The sequence below is a fragment of the Vigna unguiculata genome, chromosome 11 (assembly GCF_004118075.2).
Source record: "Vigna unguiculata cultivar IT97K-499-35 chromosome 11, ASM411807v1, whole genome shotgun sequence".
Taxonomy (NCBI): domain Eukaryota; kingdom Viridiplantae; phylum Streptophyta; class Magnoliopsida; order Fabales; family Fabaceae; genus Vigna; species Vigna unguiculata.
This window is the reverse complement of record NC_040289.1, coordinates 4,516,709-4,539,747: the sequence shown is the minus strand read 5'-3', so window position 1 is coordinate 4,539,747 and position 23,039 is coordinate 4,516,709. Positions and strand designations below refer to the sequence as shown.

General features: G+C 28.5%; 2 protein-coding genes across 2 annotated transcripts; one reads left to right on the top strand and one right to left on the bottom strand.

Annotated features, from left to right (window-relative positions):
- Nucleotides 1-6,271: 6,271 nt before the first annotated feature.
- Nucleotides 6,272-8,424, bottom strand: LOC114169022 (protein YLS3-like). Its single transcript, XM_028054031.1, has 3 exons — nt 7,995-8,424; nt 6,903-6,998; nt 6,272-6,519 (listed from the first exon to the last, which is right to left on the bottom strand). The coding sequence occupies exons 1-3, from the start codon at nt 8,338-8,340 to the stop codon at nt 6,374-6,376; spliced, it is 588 nt and encodes a 195-aa protein (XP_027909832.1). The 5' UTR covers nt 8,341-8,424; the 3' UTR covers nt 6,272-6,373.
- A 6,825-nt stretch (nt 8,425-15,249) lies between these two features.
- LOC114168960 lies at nt 15,250-15,940 on the top strand. The gene has a single exon (XM_028053965.1). It carries the CDS (start codon nt 15,299-15,301, stop codon nt 15,710-15,712), a length of 414 nt encoding a protein of 137 aa, XP_027909766.1. The 5' UTR covers nt 15,250-15,298; the 3' UTR covers nt 15,713-15,940.
- Nucleotides 15,941-23,039: the final 7,099 nt, after the last annotated feature.

The window sequence follows — 23,039 nt, the reverse complement described above, 5'->3', positions numbered from 1 at the left end:
GAAGAAAATATGGAACTTCTCATTTGAATATGTTATGTTATGAAATATGATAAAAGAAAAAGGTGAAGATGTTGGTCAAATGATGCTAGATATCCAAGGAAAATTGAAGGAAAATAAAATAGATCAAGCAATACACCATGAATTATTGTGTGAACTAATTATTAGGCACAATTTGGCTTATAAATTTGTTGAGTATCCTGAACTCAGGAATTGGATAAGCTACTTGTGTCCTAATGCAATTATGGTTATACTAGAAAGATGATATTGGGAGATTGTACATTAAAGAAATTATGATGCTTAAGAATTTGCTTGTTTCCATTCTTAGTGGGATTTTTTCACTTATGATTTGTGGACATCTATTAATACTGAGGGTTTCATATCTTCAACTGCCCATTTTGTGAACTTAAATTAAAAATTAAATAGTAAGCTTCTAAACTTTTGCCACATGTCTACCTACCCCCCCCCCCTCTCCCCCTCCTTTCACACACACATAAAGGTTTTAAGTTGTCTAGGAAAGTTTATGAACTTTTGCAAGATTGAGACTTGAGAAAAAAGTATTTTTTATTACTTTGGACAATGCTTATGCTAATGATGTGCTCCAAAATTCCTTAAGAATTCAACTTAATCTACAAAATTGTTTGATATGTGGGGGTTGGGAGGGGGGTGAATTCTTTCATATATATTGTTGTGCACACATATTGAATTTGATTGTTCAAGAAGGATTAAAAGTGTTTAGCAATGATTTGGATCAAATTAGAAATAACATCAAATATGTTAGGGGTTCAGAGACTATAATGGTAGAATTCAAACAATGTCTTGAAGAATTTGGCGATGTTGATTACATCATGTGGGTTGTCTCTTGATGTCCCTACACGATGGAACTCAACATGCTTGAAGCTCAAAAGTGTCCTAAAATGTCAACATGTTTTTGGAAGCTTGTCATTTGGTTGGTGAATGTTAAAAATATTGTCCTTCAGAGGAAGAAGGAGAGAGGACTCAAAATAGTTTAGGTTTTTATTGCCTTTTTATGATATTACAACCTTAATTTTGCCATAAGTTATCCCAATTTGAATTTATATTTCTTACAAGCTTAGAAGATTCAAAGTTTGTTGATTGAGAATGTGAAGGATGGGGAGGAAGTATTAAAGAATGTGGTTAAATTGATGGTGGTCAAATCTGAAAAGTATTGGGATGAATATAGTGTTGTGCTTGCTTTTGGGGCAATTTTAAACCCAAGAATAAAATTACAAATATTGGCCTATTGCTTTGAAAAAATTGATCCAATTACTTGTTAAATATTTAAAACAAATTGTCCTATAGTCAAATTTTTTATTTATTCGAGTCTTATTCAGTTATAGTTATTTGATCAGTTTTGTATAATATTTATTAATTTATTAACACTATAAGTATTAATCTATTTTTTTATTTATTTATAATCTATATCTTATCATTTTTATTTTGTAACCGCTCAAAGTATATATAATTTATTACTAATTTTATTATTGTTGATATAATTTATTTTATTATTTTATTCTTTATGTTTTGTTATTATTCTGTTTTAAATTTAATTAACTATTAATCATATGAAAAAGTATTAATGACAAAATTATAATATTTATTTTATAATTAATTTTTGTAAAGTTAGTAATATATTTTTATTTTAATAATTATGATAATATATGATCTATTTTTTTATTTTTTATCACCATAAAAAATTGACATATATAATAATACTAAATAAATGTGCTTATTTTTTTCATGTTGAATAAAACATAATACTTTTCTTCGAATAGTTAAATTGATATAAGAGTTGGTGTTTTTTCCTTTTGTTCAAGAAAACAAATTGTTATTTATGTAAAATAATTGGATTAACCGCATTTTTTTTCTTTCAAATATTTTTAAATTATTATATTTATGTAAATTTCGTTATTTTTTTACTTATTTGTTCTCTTAATTTTTTTTGAAACATTATCTTTTTTAAAATTGTATTACAACCAGTCAGATCTTTAAATAAAATTATTTATTATAAAAATTATTTATGTTCTTATATTTATTATGCATTTGTTATTAATATTAATGAAAATAGTTAAGAAGAGTGATCTCTTAACTTAGTTATGGGAAGGTGAAGAATTATGTATGCTTGAGCAAAAATATAAATTATATTAATTATTTTGGCTATTTAAAAGATTTGAAGAAAGTTATATTTTTCCAAATCTTAACTAACTCTTTCTTATATGGTAATAAAATTATATATCATGAAGGTGTAAATACTTTCTTAATATTCTATTATTATATATTATTGTTACTTGCAAATTAGTTTTTTTTTTTTTTTTTTACGTGGAAGTTAAAGCCTCCTTAATAAGGAATTGAGAAGTTAAAATAGCATGTTTGGAAAAACTTTCAAGGCTCTTACAAATGAAAGATACGAAGAAAATAAAAAATATTTCTTTATTAATGAAAAATAATTTGACTTAGTTAACTTATTTTTATATAATTTTTCCAAAATTTTCATTTGTAATTTATGTATAAGCGAATTTTAATTATAAAAGGTCAAGTTTATTATTATATTTTTTTCTCATAAAAATCCTTTTAAATAACTTATCCATACATGTTCGTTTTTATAACTTAAATATATAATTAGTCATATTTATTGTAATATTTATATAAATTAATAATATATATATATATATATATATATATATATATATATATGAATTAACTGCGTAAATGTAGTTTTAAAAACATTTTTCACGACTAAGTTTTAATAACTTTTTTTCTTATAATATGATGTAACATTTTTTAAGAAAAATTTTTATTTTTATAATTTAAAATTACTTCGTGTTGTAAAAAAATTTATCAAAATTTAATTTAAAAATATGATGATCCATTTTAAAATGATAGAGTAGAAAATGTAGAAATTGTTGAAAGAGTAAGAGAATCCTAAGATGAATTCCTTGCATGTGGTGATTCATGTTCCCAATGCATGATGCATCACTGCAACCTGACACATTATTGATGAATCTCTGTAGTATGGAATCAACATGCATTGGGTCTGTTAGAGGAAGGACCATCACACAATTTTTTAGAAATAGACACTTCCCTGCAATTTTTGCCAAACTCCAATGGCTTTTTTCCATCATCAGATAAACCCTAACCCTAACCCTAAATAGGTATATTCGTGGATATCAAGTGTTACACATGCATTGGGGCTTCATTCGGTGCTTAACAGTTCCAAGTTTCTTTCTTTGCCCATGGTTCTCTAATGCCAACACTTTTCACACTAACTCACCTTAAGTGAGCACTTTCTAAGAAAAATAAATAAAAAATCATAAGTTCAATTAGCTAGTTCATAAATTTAAAATAATAATTTCTATTTATATTTAAACAAACTTAATCTTCACTGGCGTACACACAGAAACTGTCATAATATTATATTAGTAGATGATGATAATATAATGTTATTAAGTTAATATATAAAATAAAATTATATTTATTGAAAATAAAATGAAATACACCAAAAAAGATGAGAGAATAATGGTTGATAAATAAAAAAAAGAGAGGAGGAGAGATAGACGATTTTATAAAAAGTTTGTAAAAATAACGATCAATTTTAAAAAATTTAATAAATAATTTTATTTTAAAGGGTAAAATTGATATTTTAAAATGTGGACACAAAAGAGAAAATCTTTTTTATATATTGTTATAGATGAAGATCTAAAATAAAGAAACAAGTAGAAACTATTTTTTTGTAAATGTATGTAGGGTTTAGGGTTTTTTGAAACTGTAGGGAAAATACAGTGTTAGAAATCTTTCTTCAGATAAAAGTTAATTATTTAGTTTGTTTTAATTGGTATTTATAACGGTAGGAAATGGAACCTAAGATAAATTTAAATTGAATATGAATTTGGGATTTATAATAGTAACGTTACATATTACTAAATAAACAAAATTACATAATTGGCGGTATGGTGAATAGCTTACAAACATGACAAAAAGGTCTGACATTTTAAAAATATACGATAATAAAACGAATACAAGTTTAAAGATTAAAATTTATAAATTATAATACTTGAATTGTAAAGAATGATGTTAGGTTAGTAATTTTTTTTAATAAATATTCATTGTGTACGTCTTTATTTGAACTAAAAAATTAGAAAATTTGGATTTTAATTTTGGATTAAATATATTTTTGTCCCTTGTAGTGAATTAGTTTATTTCGAAACTTTAGACCATTTTAGTTTTTCATTCTTCGAAATATGTGGATTTAGTTTTTTTAATCAAATTTTGTTAGGTTTATTTGATGTGTTGTATATATTTTCATGATTGTATTTGAGTTATTTATATTATTTGACATATTTTTATTTTAATGTTAAGTCAAATATTATTATGAAAAGCGTTTAAAATATCAAATAAACTTAACACAATTTTATTAAAAAGATTAAATCTACATATTTTAAAATATGAAGAATTAAATTAATCTAAAAATTTAAAATTAACTAATTTTAAAATTTACTGAAAAAACAAAATATACTTAACCCTTTAATTTTAAGGTTGAAACTTTTAGGGAATTATATATGGACCCACATTTTAAACCCATGTCAGAAACAATAATCTATACCAGAAATACATCTTTCTTCCAAGATCCAAATATTCACATGTTACTCAAAGTTCACATTTAATACAACAAGAACATGTCTACCAAAATAATTTTGAAACCATACATAGCCGAAACAAACCTCAAATATAACCAAACATTTATCGCATGTCTAACCTAATTTAGAAACTTAAGTACCTCTTATTTAAAACAATTTTTTTAACACTATATGCTTGACAATATATTTTTATTAGGAGTATTTTGGTCATTAAAAAAGTTATCTTTTGTATTTGTAAAGAAAGAGAAATTGAAGAGTAGAATAGTGAATGCAAAGTATATATAAAAATTTGTTAGTCTCAAAATATATTTATTGATATAATATTTCTCTTTTAATGACGAATATTATAGTTTAAATATCATTAATGCCAGTGACATTATACGAACTGTGTTTAACAAAAGAAAAAAAAAATCTTCCACAGTTTAAGGGATTAAAAGAGAAAACAAACATAACTGAATGCTAAGTGTATTAAGAAAGAAAAACACATTTTCAATATCCAAATAAAAGACGAATGTAAATTTTTTACTGATTATTTTTCTATTCTGTGCTGAACATTAAAAAATATTAAAAATACATTACATTGATGTTTTAAATATTTTTTTAATATATTTTAAAACGTCAAAACTAATAGTAATTAGAATATTATAAAAATACAGTAGAGAAATAATCCAATAAAACCCAAAAAATCCAAATTCATAAAAGATTCTAGTGTACTGAGAACTGATTTAATAGTTGTCAAAAAGCAAATATTTCTTTTAATTTTACTGTTATAAATAATAAAATAGAAGCATTAATTTTAACAATAGAAATAAGTAGGTGGAGAATTCAATGACCTAAATTGAAGTTGAGTAAGTGGATCATTGATGGAGTGGTCATTCCTAGGTTATTTATGGCCAAGGTGTTGGTATTCATTAATGTTATTTTTATTGGTTGAACTTCATCATTTTATAAATTTGTAACTAATTGTTAATTAATGTTATTTAAATAATTAGTATAGTATAAATTATTATAAGTTTGTCTTGAATTTTAATTACTTTTTCATTAAAATTAATTTTATCTTAATTTTAATTAAAAGTAATTGAAAATTTGAGATGACATGGAATAATTCAAACTTTCTAAGTCACTCTGATAAAAAATGTTGAAGTAAAGATATTCAACTAACACGTGTTAAAAAATGTAAATATATTTAAATTGTCATTAATTTCAATTTTTAAGTCATATAAAATTATTAATGTACCAGAATTAGAATTAACTGTTTTTAGAATATATTTAAAGTGATATTTTTAGATCTGTTAGACAAAATGTTTTGTTAAATGGAGTTGGTGCCGATATAAATATTCTCGCATCAATTACAATGAGTTTTATCATTAGATAAATTTTCCAGAAACAATTTTCTAAAAGAAAAAAAAATTAAAATAAATAAGTTTAAATTACTTTATGTATAAACCAATTTGTAAATTATGGAAAGACTAATTTCATTTTATTATTTTAGAAATGTTTTTGAAAGTATTTAGTTAAAAAATATATGAACATAAGAAAAATATATATATTAAAAACTATTATTTTCATACACATGAATTTCATATTTTCCATACATTTTCTCACAAATTGTACAATAATTTGAAGGGAAAAATAATCACACCATACTTGGCATATTTTATATTAAGTAATAATAACATTAATGGTACATAAAGGGAGAGAAATGAAAGAGAGAAAAGAATTTAGCACAAAAGCCCAGTTAAAGCCCAAACTTGAAGCCCAATAGCCAAAACATTTAACCTAAAAAATCCATTTTTTTTGCAGAATGCATCATTCTTCTGTGGGGCACTGGATGTTTGGTTGCTTGAAGGATTTGCTCCAACTGCAGCTGCATCATAATCACACTTGCATGCTTATTTCCTTCTTATCAAAAAACCATATAAATTATTTCTAAATAAAAATAGAAAACAAAAAAATTCTTAAAAAAGTTAAAACTAATTTTACATAAGTTAATCTGTAAAAATTTACTTTCTTGAAATATTTTTAATCCGCATACAAATTAATTTTTAATATATAAAAATAACGTTTTCATTTTTTTTAAAAATTTATAAAGATTCATGTGTAAATTTGAGTTGACACTAAATAGAAATAAAAGAATTCAACAATATATAAAAAATAACTCATATTTTATACAAATTAACTCATTTAAACTCACAATTTAAACATGTTCTTAATTAACCAGCAAACAAAGTTTGATGTCAATTTCATTACCTGAAGGACTTGGTGCAGGACTTGTGCCATTTTTTCCTTTCTCCAACTGATAAAAAACTTGAGCCTCTTTTGATTTGGGGTCCATGTGCAAGAGTTCTGCTTCCATTGAAAAGTGACTATTAGGTAACAAGCATTTCTTTTCTTAAGGAAAAAAAGTATAAGTAAAAGAAAAAGAATATATTTTTCTACAAATCACAATTAACTTTCACATGAGATAAGAGGTAAGAATTTCATGGTTTTTGGAGAGGTTTCGTAGTAGAAATGAACACTAATAAAATACGAATATGTTTTAACTTCAAATAACATCAACTTTAACCTTTTTTTTTTCTTCAGCAATGTTAGTTATAGTATTTATTATAGGTGGAGTTGAATCCATAATCTCTTACCATCCTTTTAAACTCAATAAACTAATTTTATATCCTACATTGTTAGTAAGTGAAGTTAAATCTAGGTTTAATTAGTTAGATGGTACTCACTTTTGTTCAGATATGTCAGTTTGGTACCCGCTTTTATAAATGTGTAAATCTAGTTTCAACTTTTGAAAAATTATCTTAATCATGTTCTTTTTAGACAAAAAAAATACTAAAGTCGTTAACTTAATTCATGACTTTTACCACTAAATTTTAATATAAATATCAATACTTAATTTTGTAAGTCGTTTTAAATATTAATATCGTTAATGGTGGTAATAATTTTTTGCTGAAAATGACTTAATTCAGACATCTTTTCAAAAGTTATGACTCAATTGACACCTTTTTAAAAGTAAATACCAAACTGACGCATCTAAATGAGAGTGAGTATTATCTGACTAATTAAACCTTAAATCAACAACCTATCTCATTCTCCCTTTCAACTTTACCTACAAACAAACCCTTCAATCTAAAACCTTAAAACAATCATACCACGTCTAATAATCTCACTTCGCTTAAAAGTTGAGGCGTTAGACGGTTTCAATACCTCTTACTCTGTTTACCTTTCAAGACGTTTTTTAAGAACAAAACTGTCACGGAGTATACACTCCAAATCAGACTATACGAATTTAAACTCGTACTTAGAAATCTATAATTTAGAGTATTACAAACAGAATGTTACCGGGGCACTTGGAGACATTGACAGGGGAATTGCATGCAGTGGGGAGATTCAAAGCCAAAGTGACATTAATCTGCAAGCCACCAAGGTCAGGATCATTGCGATCTCTGATGATTACACACAAACACTTCTTGTTGTTCTGCAGAACTTGCTTGAGACCACTGCAACAATCTGTAGCTGGAGCTTGTGCTTGACCTCCAACATAGGGCAAACATGTTGCTAGCCCTACCAATTGCTGTGCGCATTCATCTTTGTCAGTTGATGAAGAATCTCCCATGGCAGTGCCAACTATCACTGTTGCCAGCAACAAGAACTCTGCCATGGCTTTTGTCTTGTGGTGGTAGGACATTTTGTGAAGAGTGTTCAGAAAATGAAGTGAGAGAGATGGGAAAGTGGTTGAGGTGAATGTGAGAATGGAAAGTGCTTAAATATTGAGAAAACATTATGGTGTTGGTGAAAGTGTATATATGTATGTATAAATATATGGTGTTGGTGATGTTTATATTAAATTAAAATGTAATGAAAATACGTTATTTTAAGATAACAATAGCATTATGATTAAGGTTGGAACGAAAAAAAAACCAACAATAACAAATATTAGTTGTAAACTAATGTTTCTTTTAATGTGTAAAAGCAAGAAAAGAATGGTGTGAACAAAACTAGAAAAGTGTATTATAACTTAGTGCGTCACTTCACCAACCCACTATGGCAAATGATGTATAGAGACTTAGTGGCTTCTTGTGGCATGCGTGGATGACAAGTGGCAAGAAAACATGATATCATATTCTCCTTTTGGTGACTTCATATTCATTATTACAAGCCTTTACCTTCATTCACTTTTAGCCTATAGAGAAAAAAAAATTCTTCTACTCTTCTAAGAGAAAAATATTTTTTAAGGATTAAATTTTAACAATTTTTTTCTTATAATTTATAGTATTATTTATATTTTTTTCATTTATTAGAAAATTATTTATAAAATATCAACTTAAGTTGTAAAAAAAATTTATTAAAAATTAGTTATCAAAATATCATTATTCTTTCGAAAACTTTCATATCTAAAAGTAGAGATGTCAAAATGGGTAACCTGGCCCGACCCGGCTCGACCCATCACGGGTTGATCATTTAGTGAACTAACCCAATCCAGCTTACTTTTTAGCGAGTCAAAAAAATTCGAACTCGGCCCGGCCAACCACAGGTTGGCGAGTTAAATGGGGTTGGCTCACGGGTTCACTTAATTAAAAAAAATACAATTTTTTTTTATTTTTTTTCAGTCAAAACTAAATTATAATTATAATTAAAATCTAAATAAAATTTAATACAATCCAAATACAAACCAAAATAAAAAAATACAAATTATTTAAAAGAAAACCTAACATGAAGCCCAACTTAATAAAAAATACGTGTGTGATCCTTTTATCTACAGGTTGGTGAGCCAACCCGACTCATCACGGATTTAACCCGAGTAAGCCTGGTTGCGTATTGAAATTTATAAAAAAATTTCAACTCAATTGTGCCTTAAAGAGTTTGCTTTTATTTCTTTTTCATTTAAGTTCAATTATCATAATACATTCAATTCTTATTCAACAATACCATGTTAATTTCATCATACTACTCAATATTAATAACATCAAAGAATTCATTCAAATTCACCATTTATCACATGAGAGCAACATACTTGATAATCATAACCCAATTTAATTTTCATTTAAATTAAGACAATTTTTCTTTTAATTGTAAACATTTGTTCAGAGACCAAATATGTAATTACAATCCTAAGATAACAAACATTCATTTTTTCTTACAATCGACATGTACAAGAACGATAATTAAGGAACTTAAAATTTAAGAGAAAAGAGAAAACTTACTCATATCAAGATTATAATGAAATAGATTTGATATATTTTATGTTGTCTTTTAAGTTGGTTTCTGGAAGTGAAATGGATGAATGGTAATCTCCTAAATTTAGAGCAAGGTTAGGAAGAGTCAAGTAATACAAAGATTGAAGTTTATAATAAATGAAGAAGGAATTGTCTGTTTTGCTATTTATATCCTTATAATTTAATTAATTAAAATATTCATTCTTAATAAACTGTAAACTTTGCTTTCTAAGACTTTCTATAACTACACCTAGTTGATTTTTCAAAAATTAAAAATAAGAGATTTGTTTTTTTTTTATAATCAAATAATATGTCTTCATATTAAGACCTAGTCTAGATGTCAAAAGATTTTAAAGAAATCAAGCTCCAAATGGAGGTTGAAGATCCAAAAGTACAGACAATGAAGAGTCTCATGGAAGTTATACACAATTAAAAGGAGAATGTTAACACGTAAGAACACTAGTTAATGATAATTAATTTGTATTGGTTCCTTCACTTTTATATTCAAAGTTAAAATAATTAAATACATTAACTAAGATAATATAAACGCATATAAGAAATTTTATATATATATATATATATATATATATATAATATTTAAAATAGGTTTAAAATAAAGTTTAATACAAAATATAAATTTAAATAAACCTAATTTGGTTAAAAATATCCATTATAATAAAAATAAGGTTAAATATGTTTTTGCTTCCTAAACTTTGAATGAAAATTGAAATTAATCTCTCTTAGAAAATTTGGTGGCCCAATTTAGTCTCTCACCTTTAGAAATGCATAAATTTATTCATTTTAATCAAATTTTGTTAAATTTATTTGACGTATCAAACACTTTTCATGATATCATTGAAGTTGTTTACACCGTTTGACACATTTTCGTTTCAATATTAGTTGAGAAACGTGTTTGAACATCAAAAAAACTTAACAAAAAATTGATTAAAATGACTAAATTGGTCCAAAGTTTCGAGAAATGATTAATTTCAATCTCATCTAAAGTTAAGGGACCAAAAATATATTTCATCCATAAAAATATCAATATAACATTTATATACAAATTAAAATTTTCGTCTCAATTTAAAATGGATTAAATTAGTAGCAGACCTTCCGCATGATGGAGGGGAGCCATGACTAGGGATGGCAACGGGGCGAGGCGGGGACGAGTTTCGTTATCCCATACCCATCCCCGCATAAAAAATTCATCCCCATCCCCATACCCAAACCCAACAGGTATCAAACTTTTGTCCCATCCCCATCCCCATCGGGTAACGGGTATAATCTCGTACCCATACCCGTACCCGTGTTCTAACTATTTCAATATTAATTTTTATAAAAGAAAAAAAGTTACGGTAAAGAAAACATAATATTATCAAATATTCAATATTAGGAGGATGATTATTTCTTCCATATCAAATACTTTGAAATAAATTATAATTGTCTACATTTTCGATTAAAATACCAAATAAAATTTCATGAGAACCAAAACATTTATTAAATTTGCCAACTACAACATTGATGAAACTTAGTTGATAAAATTAAAAAATATTTCAAAAAAATATAAAAGAAAACAAATATTCAAATTAAAATATATTTTAAATGTTTGTTTACTTCAATATTTTAAATTCTAATGAATCTTTTTTTTATAGACTAATAAAAGTTATAATACATCACTGGATCAAAATGACACAAAGAACAAATAATAAACATAATAATAAAATTTTGACATAGATTTTGTATCTTTTGAACTTCAATATATGTTGGATAGTGACAAATAAATATTCATAGCAATTACATTAAATTTTTATATTGTAGTAAATAAAATTTATTTATACAATTAAAGTGAAAAAATTACAGTATGATTAATAATGAGTTATAAAATAACAAATAATTAGATAGAATATATCGAAATATTATTTTACATGATGAAAATAAACAATAAATAAAAATATTAAAAAACTAACAAATGTGTGTTTTAGAAATAATTTGAGAGACTATTGAAAGAAATTGCACAAAGAAAATCAAATGTATAATTAAGGTATGATAAGATGAAAAATACCTTAGAGAACTAATTATTAAATTATGTTTGAAGTGGTTAAAATTAAATAGAAATATCATTAGTGACAACAAAAGTTTGTCATTAAATTACAAATAAATTAGTGATTAAATTGGTCACTAAATCAAGTACCGGTTCGATCATTGAATCGGTCACTAATTTAATCATTGATTCAGACAATAAATCAATTACTACCACCAATGACGAAAAATAGTGACTGATATGGGTTAATGACTAAATCAGTCACTATTTCATGTTTTTCTTGTAGTGAATTATCATATACTATTCCTAAATATCATTATATATATATATATATATATATATATATATATATATATATATATATAACTTTAACCACTTCAAACATAATTTAAAGTGAAAAAAATTACAGTATGATTAATAATGAATGATAAAATAAAAAATAATTAGATAGAATATATCAAAATATTTTTTTACATGATGGAAACAAACAATAAAAAAAATATTAAAAAACTAACAAATGTGTGTTTTAGAAATAATTTGAGAAACTATCTAAGAAATCGCACAAAGAAAATCAAATGTATAATTAAAATATGATAAGATGAAAAATATCTTAGAGAACTAAGACAACTTTTCAAATATCAACATATATACTCAATAGTTGAATAATAACAAAAATTATTTTAATGAAACAAAAGAGTTCTTCAGATTAAACAAAAATTAATAATAATAATAATAATAATAAGTAAATATTTTTTGTTCTATTACCTTAAATTGAGAGTATAAATATTCTCATGCGAAAGAAAAATATATAATAAATAAAAATATTAAAAAATAATAGAAATATTCAAATGTGAGTCATAATTTTTTTTAATTAACATATATCATTTTAACATAACTACATAAAGGTTATGATAAGATAAAAAATATATTGGAGATGCAAATGAGTTTCATGACAAATCAAATAATTAAAAGAAATAAAAAATAGAATATATATATATATATATATATATATATATATATATATATATATATATATATATATATATATATAGGGTTACTTCATTAACTGTGAATATTTAAATAATTTAAACGAGAATGGAGATATGGCGGGGACGGGTATTATGGCGGGGATATGTACATCCCCATACCCATCCCCATACCTAACTGAAAAAGTCGGGGATTCCCCATACCCATACCCATACCCAGTCAATGCGGGGATTCTCCGTCAAAACGGGGACGGGTTCGGGCAATACCCACGGGGACGGGTTTATTTGCCATCTCTAGCCATGACTCCCCCAATTTTTTTTTATTTAATTTGTTATATACATTTAAATTATTTATTTATGTATTATTATATTATTTATATTAATTTTTTAAGTTTTTCTTAAAATATCATACATATTTTTTTTTTTATTTTGTATCTTATCTCTTCTTTTTATCTCAATTTTTACTTTTAATATCACTTCTTTTTCAAAATAAAACGGTAACACAGTAAAATTGATAAGTTAAAGAATATTTTAGATCAATTAATTTATTCTTTTGAATTGGTTTATTTTGTACTTTTTTTAAGTATATGGTTTCCTCTTGCATGTGATAAATTTGTCTACTTTGGATTAGGTGATAACAAATTCATATTTTTCTAAATAGGTGAGACGTGGTAGATTTATATTAGAAAAATTATGATAAAGAATAAAATAATTGATTTTTTTTAAGAAGAAGATTTATTTATGTACATCAATCAAACTTGAAAAATTTCACGATAATCCAAAAATTAAAGACCACGAAAAACAACTATCTAAAACTCTCAGAGTTGCATATAATGAATTTAAAAAAATTTAATTTGGCACCCCTAAATTTTTTTTAAAGTTCCGCACGAGATGAAATTGCTTCGGTTTAAAAAGAAATTGGGGATAAATTGAAACAAAATAACAAATACAGAAACTAAATTTAGATTTTTCACATCAACCTTGACATGTGGTACTATCAATGCCACATTATAAATGCCATGTCACACTATCTTTACCACGTGAATAGGATCTTAATTTAACACATGATTTTTTTTTAAAGTGTACCATAATGGCCAGATTGTCCGCTATCCTAGAAGGCTGCTAACTTAAGGCAAGATTGGCCACTATCCAAAAAGGTCGCTAACTTAAAGTAACCATTAGGCCTAAAGGAATACCACACAAACCACAACCGAGTACATAACGACATACTGAGTTAATACCTCATCAATAAACATGCATGAATCAACTAACTTACATAACGACAAGGGTAACCAACTAGGCGGATTCCTTAATCATAAAGGCGATACCTACACTAACCAACCACATCAGTGGAATGCCGTGTACTCTAACTTAGAGAAAAGTTAAAGGAAACCACTATGAAAGAATGATAGGCCTAAAGTCTGGGTCCAACTAAGCCCACACCAAGCCCAATGAAGATTGGATCACTGTGAACGTAATCAGGACTCAACCCACATTTTGAATCAAGGTAAAAAAGAGATTAATTTCCTATAAATAAGAGTGGACCCTAATAATTAAAGATACGTATTTGTCGAAAACTTTTCTACAGATAATCCCATGTTCCACCATGTTCCATCAAGATTGAGTAACAAAAACATGACAAATAAAATCAAGGAGTATCCATCCGAAAAACTCAAAAATTATGATAAGATGAGGTTTAAATCATATAATAATCTAATATTATCTATAAAAGAAAATTAAAATTAAATTAAATTTTTAAAAGATTAAAAAAATCTGGAATTAACATATAACATATCGATAAACGTTATTGATACATTAATCACGAATAGAATATCACGAAACAAATCTTCTAAAATAAGGATCAAATTAAAAAAAAAAAAATAACAGACCAATTTAATTTTTTCTTTTACATGTGAGTACAAAATTTTCCATCTCGATGTCCCAAAATCAAACTGCGTCCATAGATTTTCGTAAAAAAATCTGCTGCTGACGACGCAGAATCGAATGGCCACCCTTTTCCAACGGTTTCCATTCGCAACAAAATATCATTGGAACAATTTTAATGCTAGTATTAATAACTATAATTTTAACAACTAAACATAAATAAATCCATTAAAATATATTAAGATGATATAAAGAGAATCTTAAATTTAAGATTCCTGAATTTAAAATAAAAATGATTGTTAATCTTAACCCGATAATCAAATTAATTTTTAAAGTAACAAATGTGAATTTGATGAAACATTTTGCTTTTTGAGTAAAATTTATAAAAAAATATATAATAAATGAAATTCAGTTATAATAAATAAAATTTTATAAAATAATTTTTTAAATCTTGTATTAAATAGTTCACTGTCACAAAGAGCACTACTAATCTTTAGAGGGAAAGTGAGAGAGAACAGAATGGGAGTGGTAATAATCGACGGCACCACCGTGAGCGACTTCGTCAACGACACCGCCGCGTTCACGAAGTCCGTGGACGATCAGTTCGCGGCGCTGGACCTCAACAACGACGGCGTGCTGTCGCGGTCGGAGCTCCGCAAGGCGTTCGAGTCCATGCGCCTCATCGAAGCGCACTTTGGCATCGACGTGACCACTACGCCGGAGAAGCTCGCCACGCTTTACGACTCCATCTTCGACAAATTCGACGTCGACCGGAGCGGTACCGTGGACCGCGACGAGTTCCGAGAGGAGATGAAGAAGATCATGTTCGCCATCGCCGACGGCCTCGGCTCCTTCCCTATCCAGATGGTCCTCGAAGACGACCCCAACAGTCTCCTCCAGAAAGCCGCGGATCTCGAAGCTTCCAAGACCTGAATGAAAACGGTGACGTTTCTATGCTTACGAGACACGAATAGAGACGGCGGCGTTTCAGGATTCCGTGAACTGAAACGACGGCAATTGAAACGCCGCCGTTTTAGATTTGGTAACTGTGTTTGACCGTGTGCCTTCGTGTGGTAACTTTGTTTTTTTTTCTTTTTCTCTTAATAAAGGATTTATGTTGAGATTAGTGTGCTTGAATAAAAAAGTAAGGGTTGAATATTATTTTTCCTTCTTACAATTATTCATTAAATTTGTCTTTGGTTTCGGGTTTTAAAAATTAGTTAATTAATTTTAAATAAAAAATGTATTTAGTTTTTTTATCAACTAATGTAATAATATACGATGATTTTTAAATATTAAATTTCAAAATTTCAAAACTATATATCTATCATATGGATTTAATTTAAACACGGTCAATAAATATCAAATTTAGAATAAAAATAATTACAATCACATCATTTTAAGAGTTAAAAGATTGAATTTATCATTTTGGAAATATAAAAATCAAAGACAAATTTTAAAAGTAAATACTAAAAGAAATTAGTGTTATCAAAATTTTAAAATTAATTAACAATAAAATATTTTAGAGAAAATATAATTAAATAAAGTAAAAATAGTAAAAATATTTAACAAGCGGAGCAACTTTTTTAAATATCATACTTCCATTCTCGTTCTAAGTTTTTTTTTTCTTTCAATTTCTTCCTCTTACTTTTTTCCTTCGAATATAATAAAATCACAGTATCAAACTATTTTGTTCAGAAAAAAATTTTAAATTATCATTGATAGATTTTTTTCAAAAAAAAAAATGCTAACAAAATTGATTAGAATCATTGGTCTACAAATAAATAATTTATGACATAAATTGATATATTTTAGATTAAATGAGAATATATTAAAAATAGTCAATGTAGAAAGAACATTTGATGTGATGAAAGTTGATTGATAATCGAAGAGGAGGAGTGTGTATTGAATGTAATCACATGACATCATAAAAGAACTATTGAAAAGATTACTAATTTCTTTGTGAAAGTGGAAGGAAGGATAAATAGGTTATCTATTAAGTGTATTAAAAGTGAAGATGTTTTACTTATTGATAGTTGAATTTGTCATATGGAGACGTTGAACAATTAGAGTTAAATATGAGATGCGCCATTCCAGAAAAGATGACAATGTCAAAAATCTAAGTATGAATTGTGTGATGATTGACTTTAAATTATGTGCAACAAATGATGTGCTAAATAGTTTAGTAAGGTTATTAAATTGTTTGATAGAATGACACAATAGATCGTTTATTACAGATTGTCTAATAGTGATGTAATAGAGTCTAGTGAAAGTATTTTTAGATTTAACTGTCTTAATTGTTTTTTGTTATTCTCTTATTTTGAGATCTTTATGTAAAGACCCTTATGGGTTTAAACATCACACTGAATTATAATTAGCCTCTGTGTATAGAGCCTTCCACGATCAATAAAAGTGCTTTCTTTCAATCTTATTCTTATGTTTTCTTGAATTGATATTGTTGAGAACCCAACAACTGGTGTTGTATATGGAAATAAGAAAAAGAAAGTCAAGAAGTTAAAAATATGGCCACCAAGTTTGGTGGCCAAAAGTTTTTCGGGGACAAAGACTTTAGACTGTGGAGGATCAAGTTGGAAGCCATCTTGAAACAACAAGGTTGAGATGAGACTTTGAAGAGTGAGACGACCATTCTAGCATTTATGTCTTAGAAGAAGAATAAGTTTGACACGATCAACAAAGTTAAGAGAACCATAATTTAGTGTCTTAGTCAAACACTAAGAGAAGTTGGTAAAGAGAAAATTGTTGCGTTAATGTGGGTGAAACTTGAGTTATTGTACATGACTAAGTTTTTGGAACATAAACTTTGTTTAATGCAATAATTATGTTCATTCAGGATGACTGATACAAGAATGATGTTGTAACAACTAGCAGATTTCAGTAAGATTTTAGACAATCTAGAGAACATTAAAGTGAAACTTAAGGATGAAGATAAGACTTTACTTTTTTTACGTCTTGCCTGAGATGTATGGACATTTAAATACACTTTGGTGTTCAGGAAGTAGAAAACCCTTACTCTTTAAAGGAGGTGCAAACCTTGATAAGGATTAAGGAGCTTCATAAGTTTCAAGAGTCTAAAGGAAAGGGTAATAGTTTAAGTCTGAATGTGTCTAAGTTCAAGGGGAATAAGGAAAATGAGTTTAAAGGGAAGAAGACAAAGCAATACTCATCAAACGATCTGGCAGAAGGTGAGTGCTATGATTGCCATAAGAAAAGTCACTTCATGATAAGTTGTGAACAAAATTAGAGAAACGAGAAAGGCAAGAAATCCCATTCCAAGAAAGAATTTGTTGATGTTGCTTTAGTGTATGATAATTGTCAGTTTTTTGGGATGCGAGTGGAGTCTGTGTCTAATGCACAGAGGAGTTGGGTCATGGACTCAAGATGCACTTATCATACATGTCTAGTGAAAGAGATATATGAGACTTTGGAATTGAAATAAGGCGGAGTAATCATTCTTAGAAACAATGAAGTCTGTAAGGTGCAAGGCCTGAGGTCTATCATATTAAAGATGTTTGATGACTGAGAAATGCTATTGCAAGAAGTGAGGTATGTTCCAAAGCTCAAGACAAATCATTTTATCGATCAATATGTTTAATCATAGTGGTTCAACAACCAAGATTGGACAATGAGTGATAAAGATTCAACAACCAAGAACGATTTGTACATCTTATTTGGTTCAAGAATGACTGTATTCAAGAATGAATGTGCTTGTGTCTATGACTAGTCAAACAATGTAGGATAAGGTGAAGCTATGACATCTAAGGCTGGTACACATAAGTATTTTTAACACGGGATAGGCCAACCCAACCCACATTTTTCAGGCCAAGTGTGGGGCGGGCCTAAACAGGCCGGGCCGTCCCACATTTCCATCCATACTTTTCAATGGTTTAAAGAGTGACACCATGGTGAGTAATCAACAAGGTACCAAATTGGAAGTTTCGACGATAAACAATGGGTTGAAGTTCGTTTTAAGGGAGTTTAATGAGTTTTGTAGGGCATAAGGTATAAATAAGTGAAAGATGATTACAAGTACACAACTATACAATGGGTTGACTAAGACGATGAACAAAACCATCTTGGAGAGGTTGGGATCTATACTTCTAGGAGTCAAATTGCCTTTTGGAGGAAAGTTGCAAACACTATTGTCTACCTAATAAATAATAGTCTATAATCTACTGTAAGCTACAAAATTCCTATGAAAATATATGAAGTGAAAGGCTTGCAAATTGTGAGAATTTGAGAATGTTTGGCACCTCGGGATTTGTACATGTTAAGAAGGATAAACTAGAGGCATGGACTGAAAGGCATATTTTCATTGGATACAAAAAAGTTGTGAAGGTATACATATTATGGAGGTTGGGGTAGGAGAGACCAGATTCTTTGTTAACAAGGATATGTGTAGAGATCCAAAGAGAAGGAAAGATAAAATCAATTTTGAGGTTAAACCTTTTGGTGGTGGATCAAACCATCAAGTGGTGTAAGGCGATAAGGCATCAAATGATGTGTACCAAACCTCTACCTCTTTCATGAGAAGTTCTAAAAGTAAAGAGGTCGACTTCAGCTATTAGCTTACACATGATAGGGAGAATATGACAATCAAACCTACATAGAGGTTTGTATATGCTAACTTTGTCATCTATGCTTTGAAAACAACTGAAAAGATAAATGGTTAAGAGCCTAGAATCTTCCAAGAGGCTATAGAAGGACCAAAAGGTCAATTGCGACTAGTTGCCATGGAGGAGGTAGGATGCAAGTGGGTGTTCAAGCAAAAGAAAGGAATACCAAAGTGGAGGCACAAAGATTTAAGGTTAAACTGTGACAAAAGGTTTGACATAAATGGATGAGGTAGACTATAATGAGATATTCTCACCTGTGGTAAAACATTGTCCAATAAGGATATTGATGTCTATTGTTAACCAGTACAATCTGGTGTTTGAACAGTTAGGCGTGAAGACAATTTTTCTACATGGAATCTTGGAGGAGATCGTCTACATGCAGCAACCTAAAGGGTTTGTTGAAGAAGAGGGAAAAATGTATCTTTTGTAGAGATTGTTGTACGACTAGAAGATAAGTTTAATGTAGTGATACAAGAGATTTGATGACTTTCTAAAGTAAACGAGATTTAAGAGAAGCAGTTATGGTAGTTACATGTACATCCTAAAAAGAGAAAAAGAGTTTGTGTTGCTATTGATCTTTTATATATATATATATATATATATATATATATATATATATATATATATATATATATATATATATATATATATATATATATATATATATATATATGAGATATCATTACAGTTAGCTAGTATAAAAGTGAATTGAAGAAGCTAAAAAAATGAAGCTTAGAGTTTAAAATGAAGGATCTTGGTCTTGCGAGACATACATTATAATGAACATACAGAGAGACCAAACAATTGGGATACTATGTTTGTATCAACAGGGTAATTAAAGAAAGCGATCTACAAGTTTAGGATGCATGAATCTAAACCTATGAGAACACCTTTGTGACACCATACAAAGCTCTTATTTACCAAACTCATAGTACAGAGAAGAAAAGAGGGTGGTGAAGAATACTTCATATCCTAATGGAGTTAAGAGTATCATGTATGAGATAGTTTGTAATAGATTGGATTTGGAGCATGTTGTTAGTATGTTTAATAGGTTCATGACAGATCCTAGGCGTACATAGTATTGTCTCACCTAATGTATAGGCGGTCTGCCCACGACAAAGCTACTATAGACGAGTTTGTAGATGTTGATTATGCAAGGAATACTGATACCAGAAAGTCACTTTTTGGTTATACTTTTACATTATTGGTACTACAATTTGTTTGGATTATAGTTTGCAACCAATGGAGGCTTTATCTACTACCTAGGCATAGTATATCATACCTAAAGGGAGGATGAATGAGACATTGTCGTTACAGAGTTGAGTATTATAGGTTGTTAATTGTGATTGTCAAGGTGCCATACATATAGCATTTTAGGATGATTTATTACTATGTTTAAGGATTATAGAGTTATTGAAATTGTGTTATTTAAGTAAAATAAGAAACTATAAATTAAAATAAAAAGGATATGTGTAACATCCCAAATCTAGGGTGCTAATATACTTAACCCATTTTACTTTGATCAATTCTCATTCTTTAGTAAAACCGTTTACAATCATTGTTGAAAATAGATTGATACAAGGTAAACGAGAATAAGCATATTCATTTCAATTTAGCATTTGGTAATGGTTATAATTTCTCAACACCAATAAAAGACTTAGTGAGAACGAGAAATATATGGAAATACATATTTCATTACTTTAAAATTTCATTTCTATTACATTCTTCCAGTACACAGTTTTTCAAAATAATTTACAACTTAAATGTAAATAATGTATTTGGAAGAACTTCCTACATCTCTCACTTCTCCTCAAGTATATGCTTGATCTTCATTCCTAACAAATGAATTTTTTCAATCCTAGAGTCAGCTCTCATGTAATAATCATCGCAAGGTAAAAGGTAAACAAAACAAATATAAGGGTAAGCTAATTAAGAAGTCAAACAATCATACAAAATTTATGAAAGGTCCAATGATAAAAGGGAACATATTAGTCCAAAATCAACATTATAATTATACAAATTCAACAAAGTAACATCACACACAAAACATCACGACTTATCTTTTAGAAGATTACTTGTATTGAAAACCAGTCTTAGAGACCTTGCACCTATTAGGTGAAAACCACACCTTATACTACCATCAGACTCCATGGTACAATAAGCTATACAAGCCCCGTTTGCCAAACATGGTCCTATTTCATAGGCTTGAGCAAACAAAGGCAACCTGACCGAAATTGCCATATCCAAAAAGAAGAATGTATATGTGGTCGATTTATTCTGAGTCAGGTTACTTTGGATAAAAAAATCAGGTTTAGATGGATTAAAATAGTCAGATATGGATTTTGAATTCAAAATCCACAGTAACCCGATCCGATCTGAAATTTTCTAATCCTACTATTTCGTTATGAACTTGTGCAATTTACAATCAACATTCACATACCCATTTGTATCATCTTCTTCAACATTTAACAACCCTTTCACGTCTTCTTCCCCAACATCCTGAAACCCTTTCATATCATCTTTTTCCAACATCTAGAACCCCTTAATATCATTTTCTCCTTGTGAATCCTCCTTCCATTCCCTTTACCATTTCTTTAATAACCATCAATCCCAACAAATCTGCTCACTATAAACTCTGATAACCATCATTTCGCTAAAAACTCTCATAGATCGTGATCTAGTGAAGCGCAACTACCACCAGAGCTTCGTCACAGCTTGTCGGGAAACAACATTAGCCATGGGAAATAGCGGAATGAGCAAGAATACGCATCTACAATAACGCACAAACTAGATATATCACAGAGAACACATTTTACCACCTTCATTTCAGATCTGCTTAGTTCAAACACTGACAATGGTGGATCTCTTACTTGCACGCATATTTGCTTGTTGTGGCTGTGACCAGTAGATCTGTTTGGTAAAGCATGTGGAGAATGTCATAGTAGATGACGAAGACGACGCGCGGTGGAGGAGGAGTCACCCAGATCTTCTCGAGGCTTAGGTCATTTGATCTTTGAACTGTAATTGAAATTTGGATAACCAGTATCTATCCATTTTTAACCGCATCCGAAACTATCTGAACCTGATGAACCCGAGGTGTAAAATGGTCGGGTATGGTTTTCCGAATGTTAAATTTGGATTTTGTTGGATTTGGTCTGTTGGGCCCGAATCCGGCCCAACCCGACCGATGCTCACTCCTACTATTTCATACCATTGCCTTGACCAAATGACCACACCGAAATGGTTAGCTTCATTAGGTTCCAAGAAGCGTGGTCCTATGTCATACCATGTTCGTCTCCCTAAAACCTCCATTGACTTTTAACACATAACTATTTTCTTCTATGTAAATCTATAACTATTAGAGTCTGTATGATAGATTTCCCAAAACTTTGAATTCAATACATAGCACAATCACCACCACAGTGATTTCCTCCATGGAACCACCCCAACATCTCACAAACCTTATATATATTATCTATGTAGGTGAGTATATTCTCTAGTGAATACTAGGACTTACTACCCTTCATTGCTAAGCAAATCCTCAATTGTGCAGGTCTCATAACATAGACAAGAGGTTAACCAAGCCTTTAAGCCATTGGTCCTCAAGTTTTTCATACACACATACG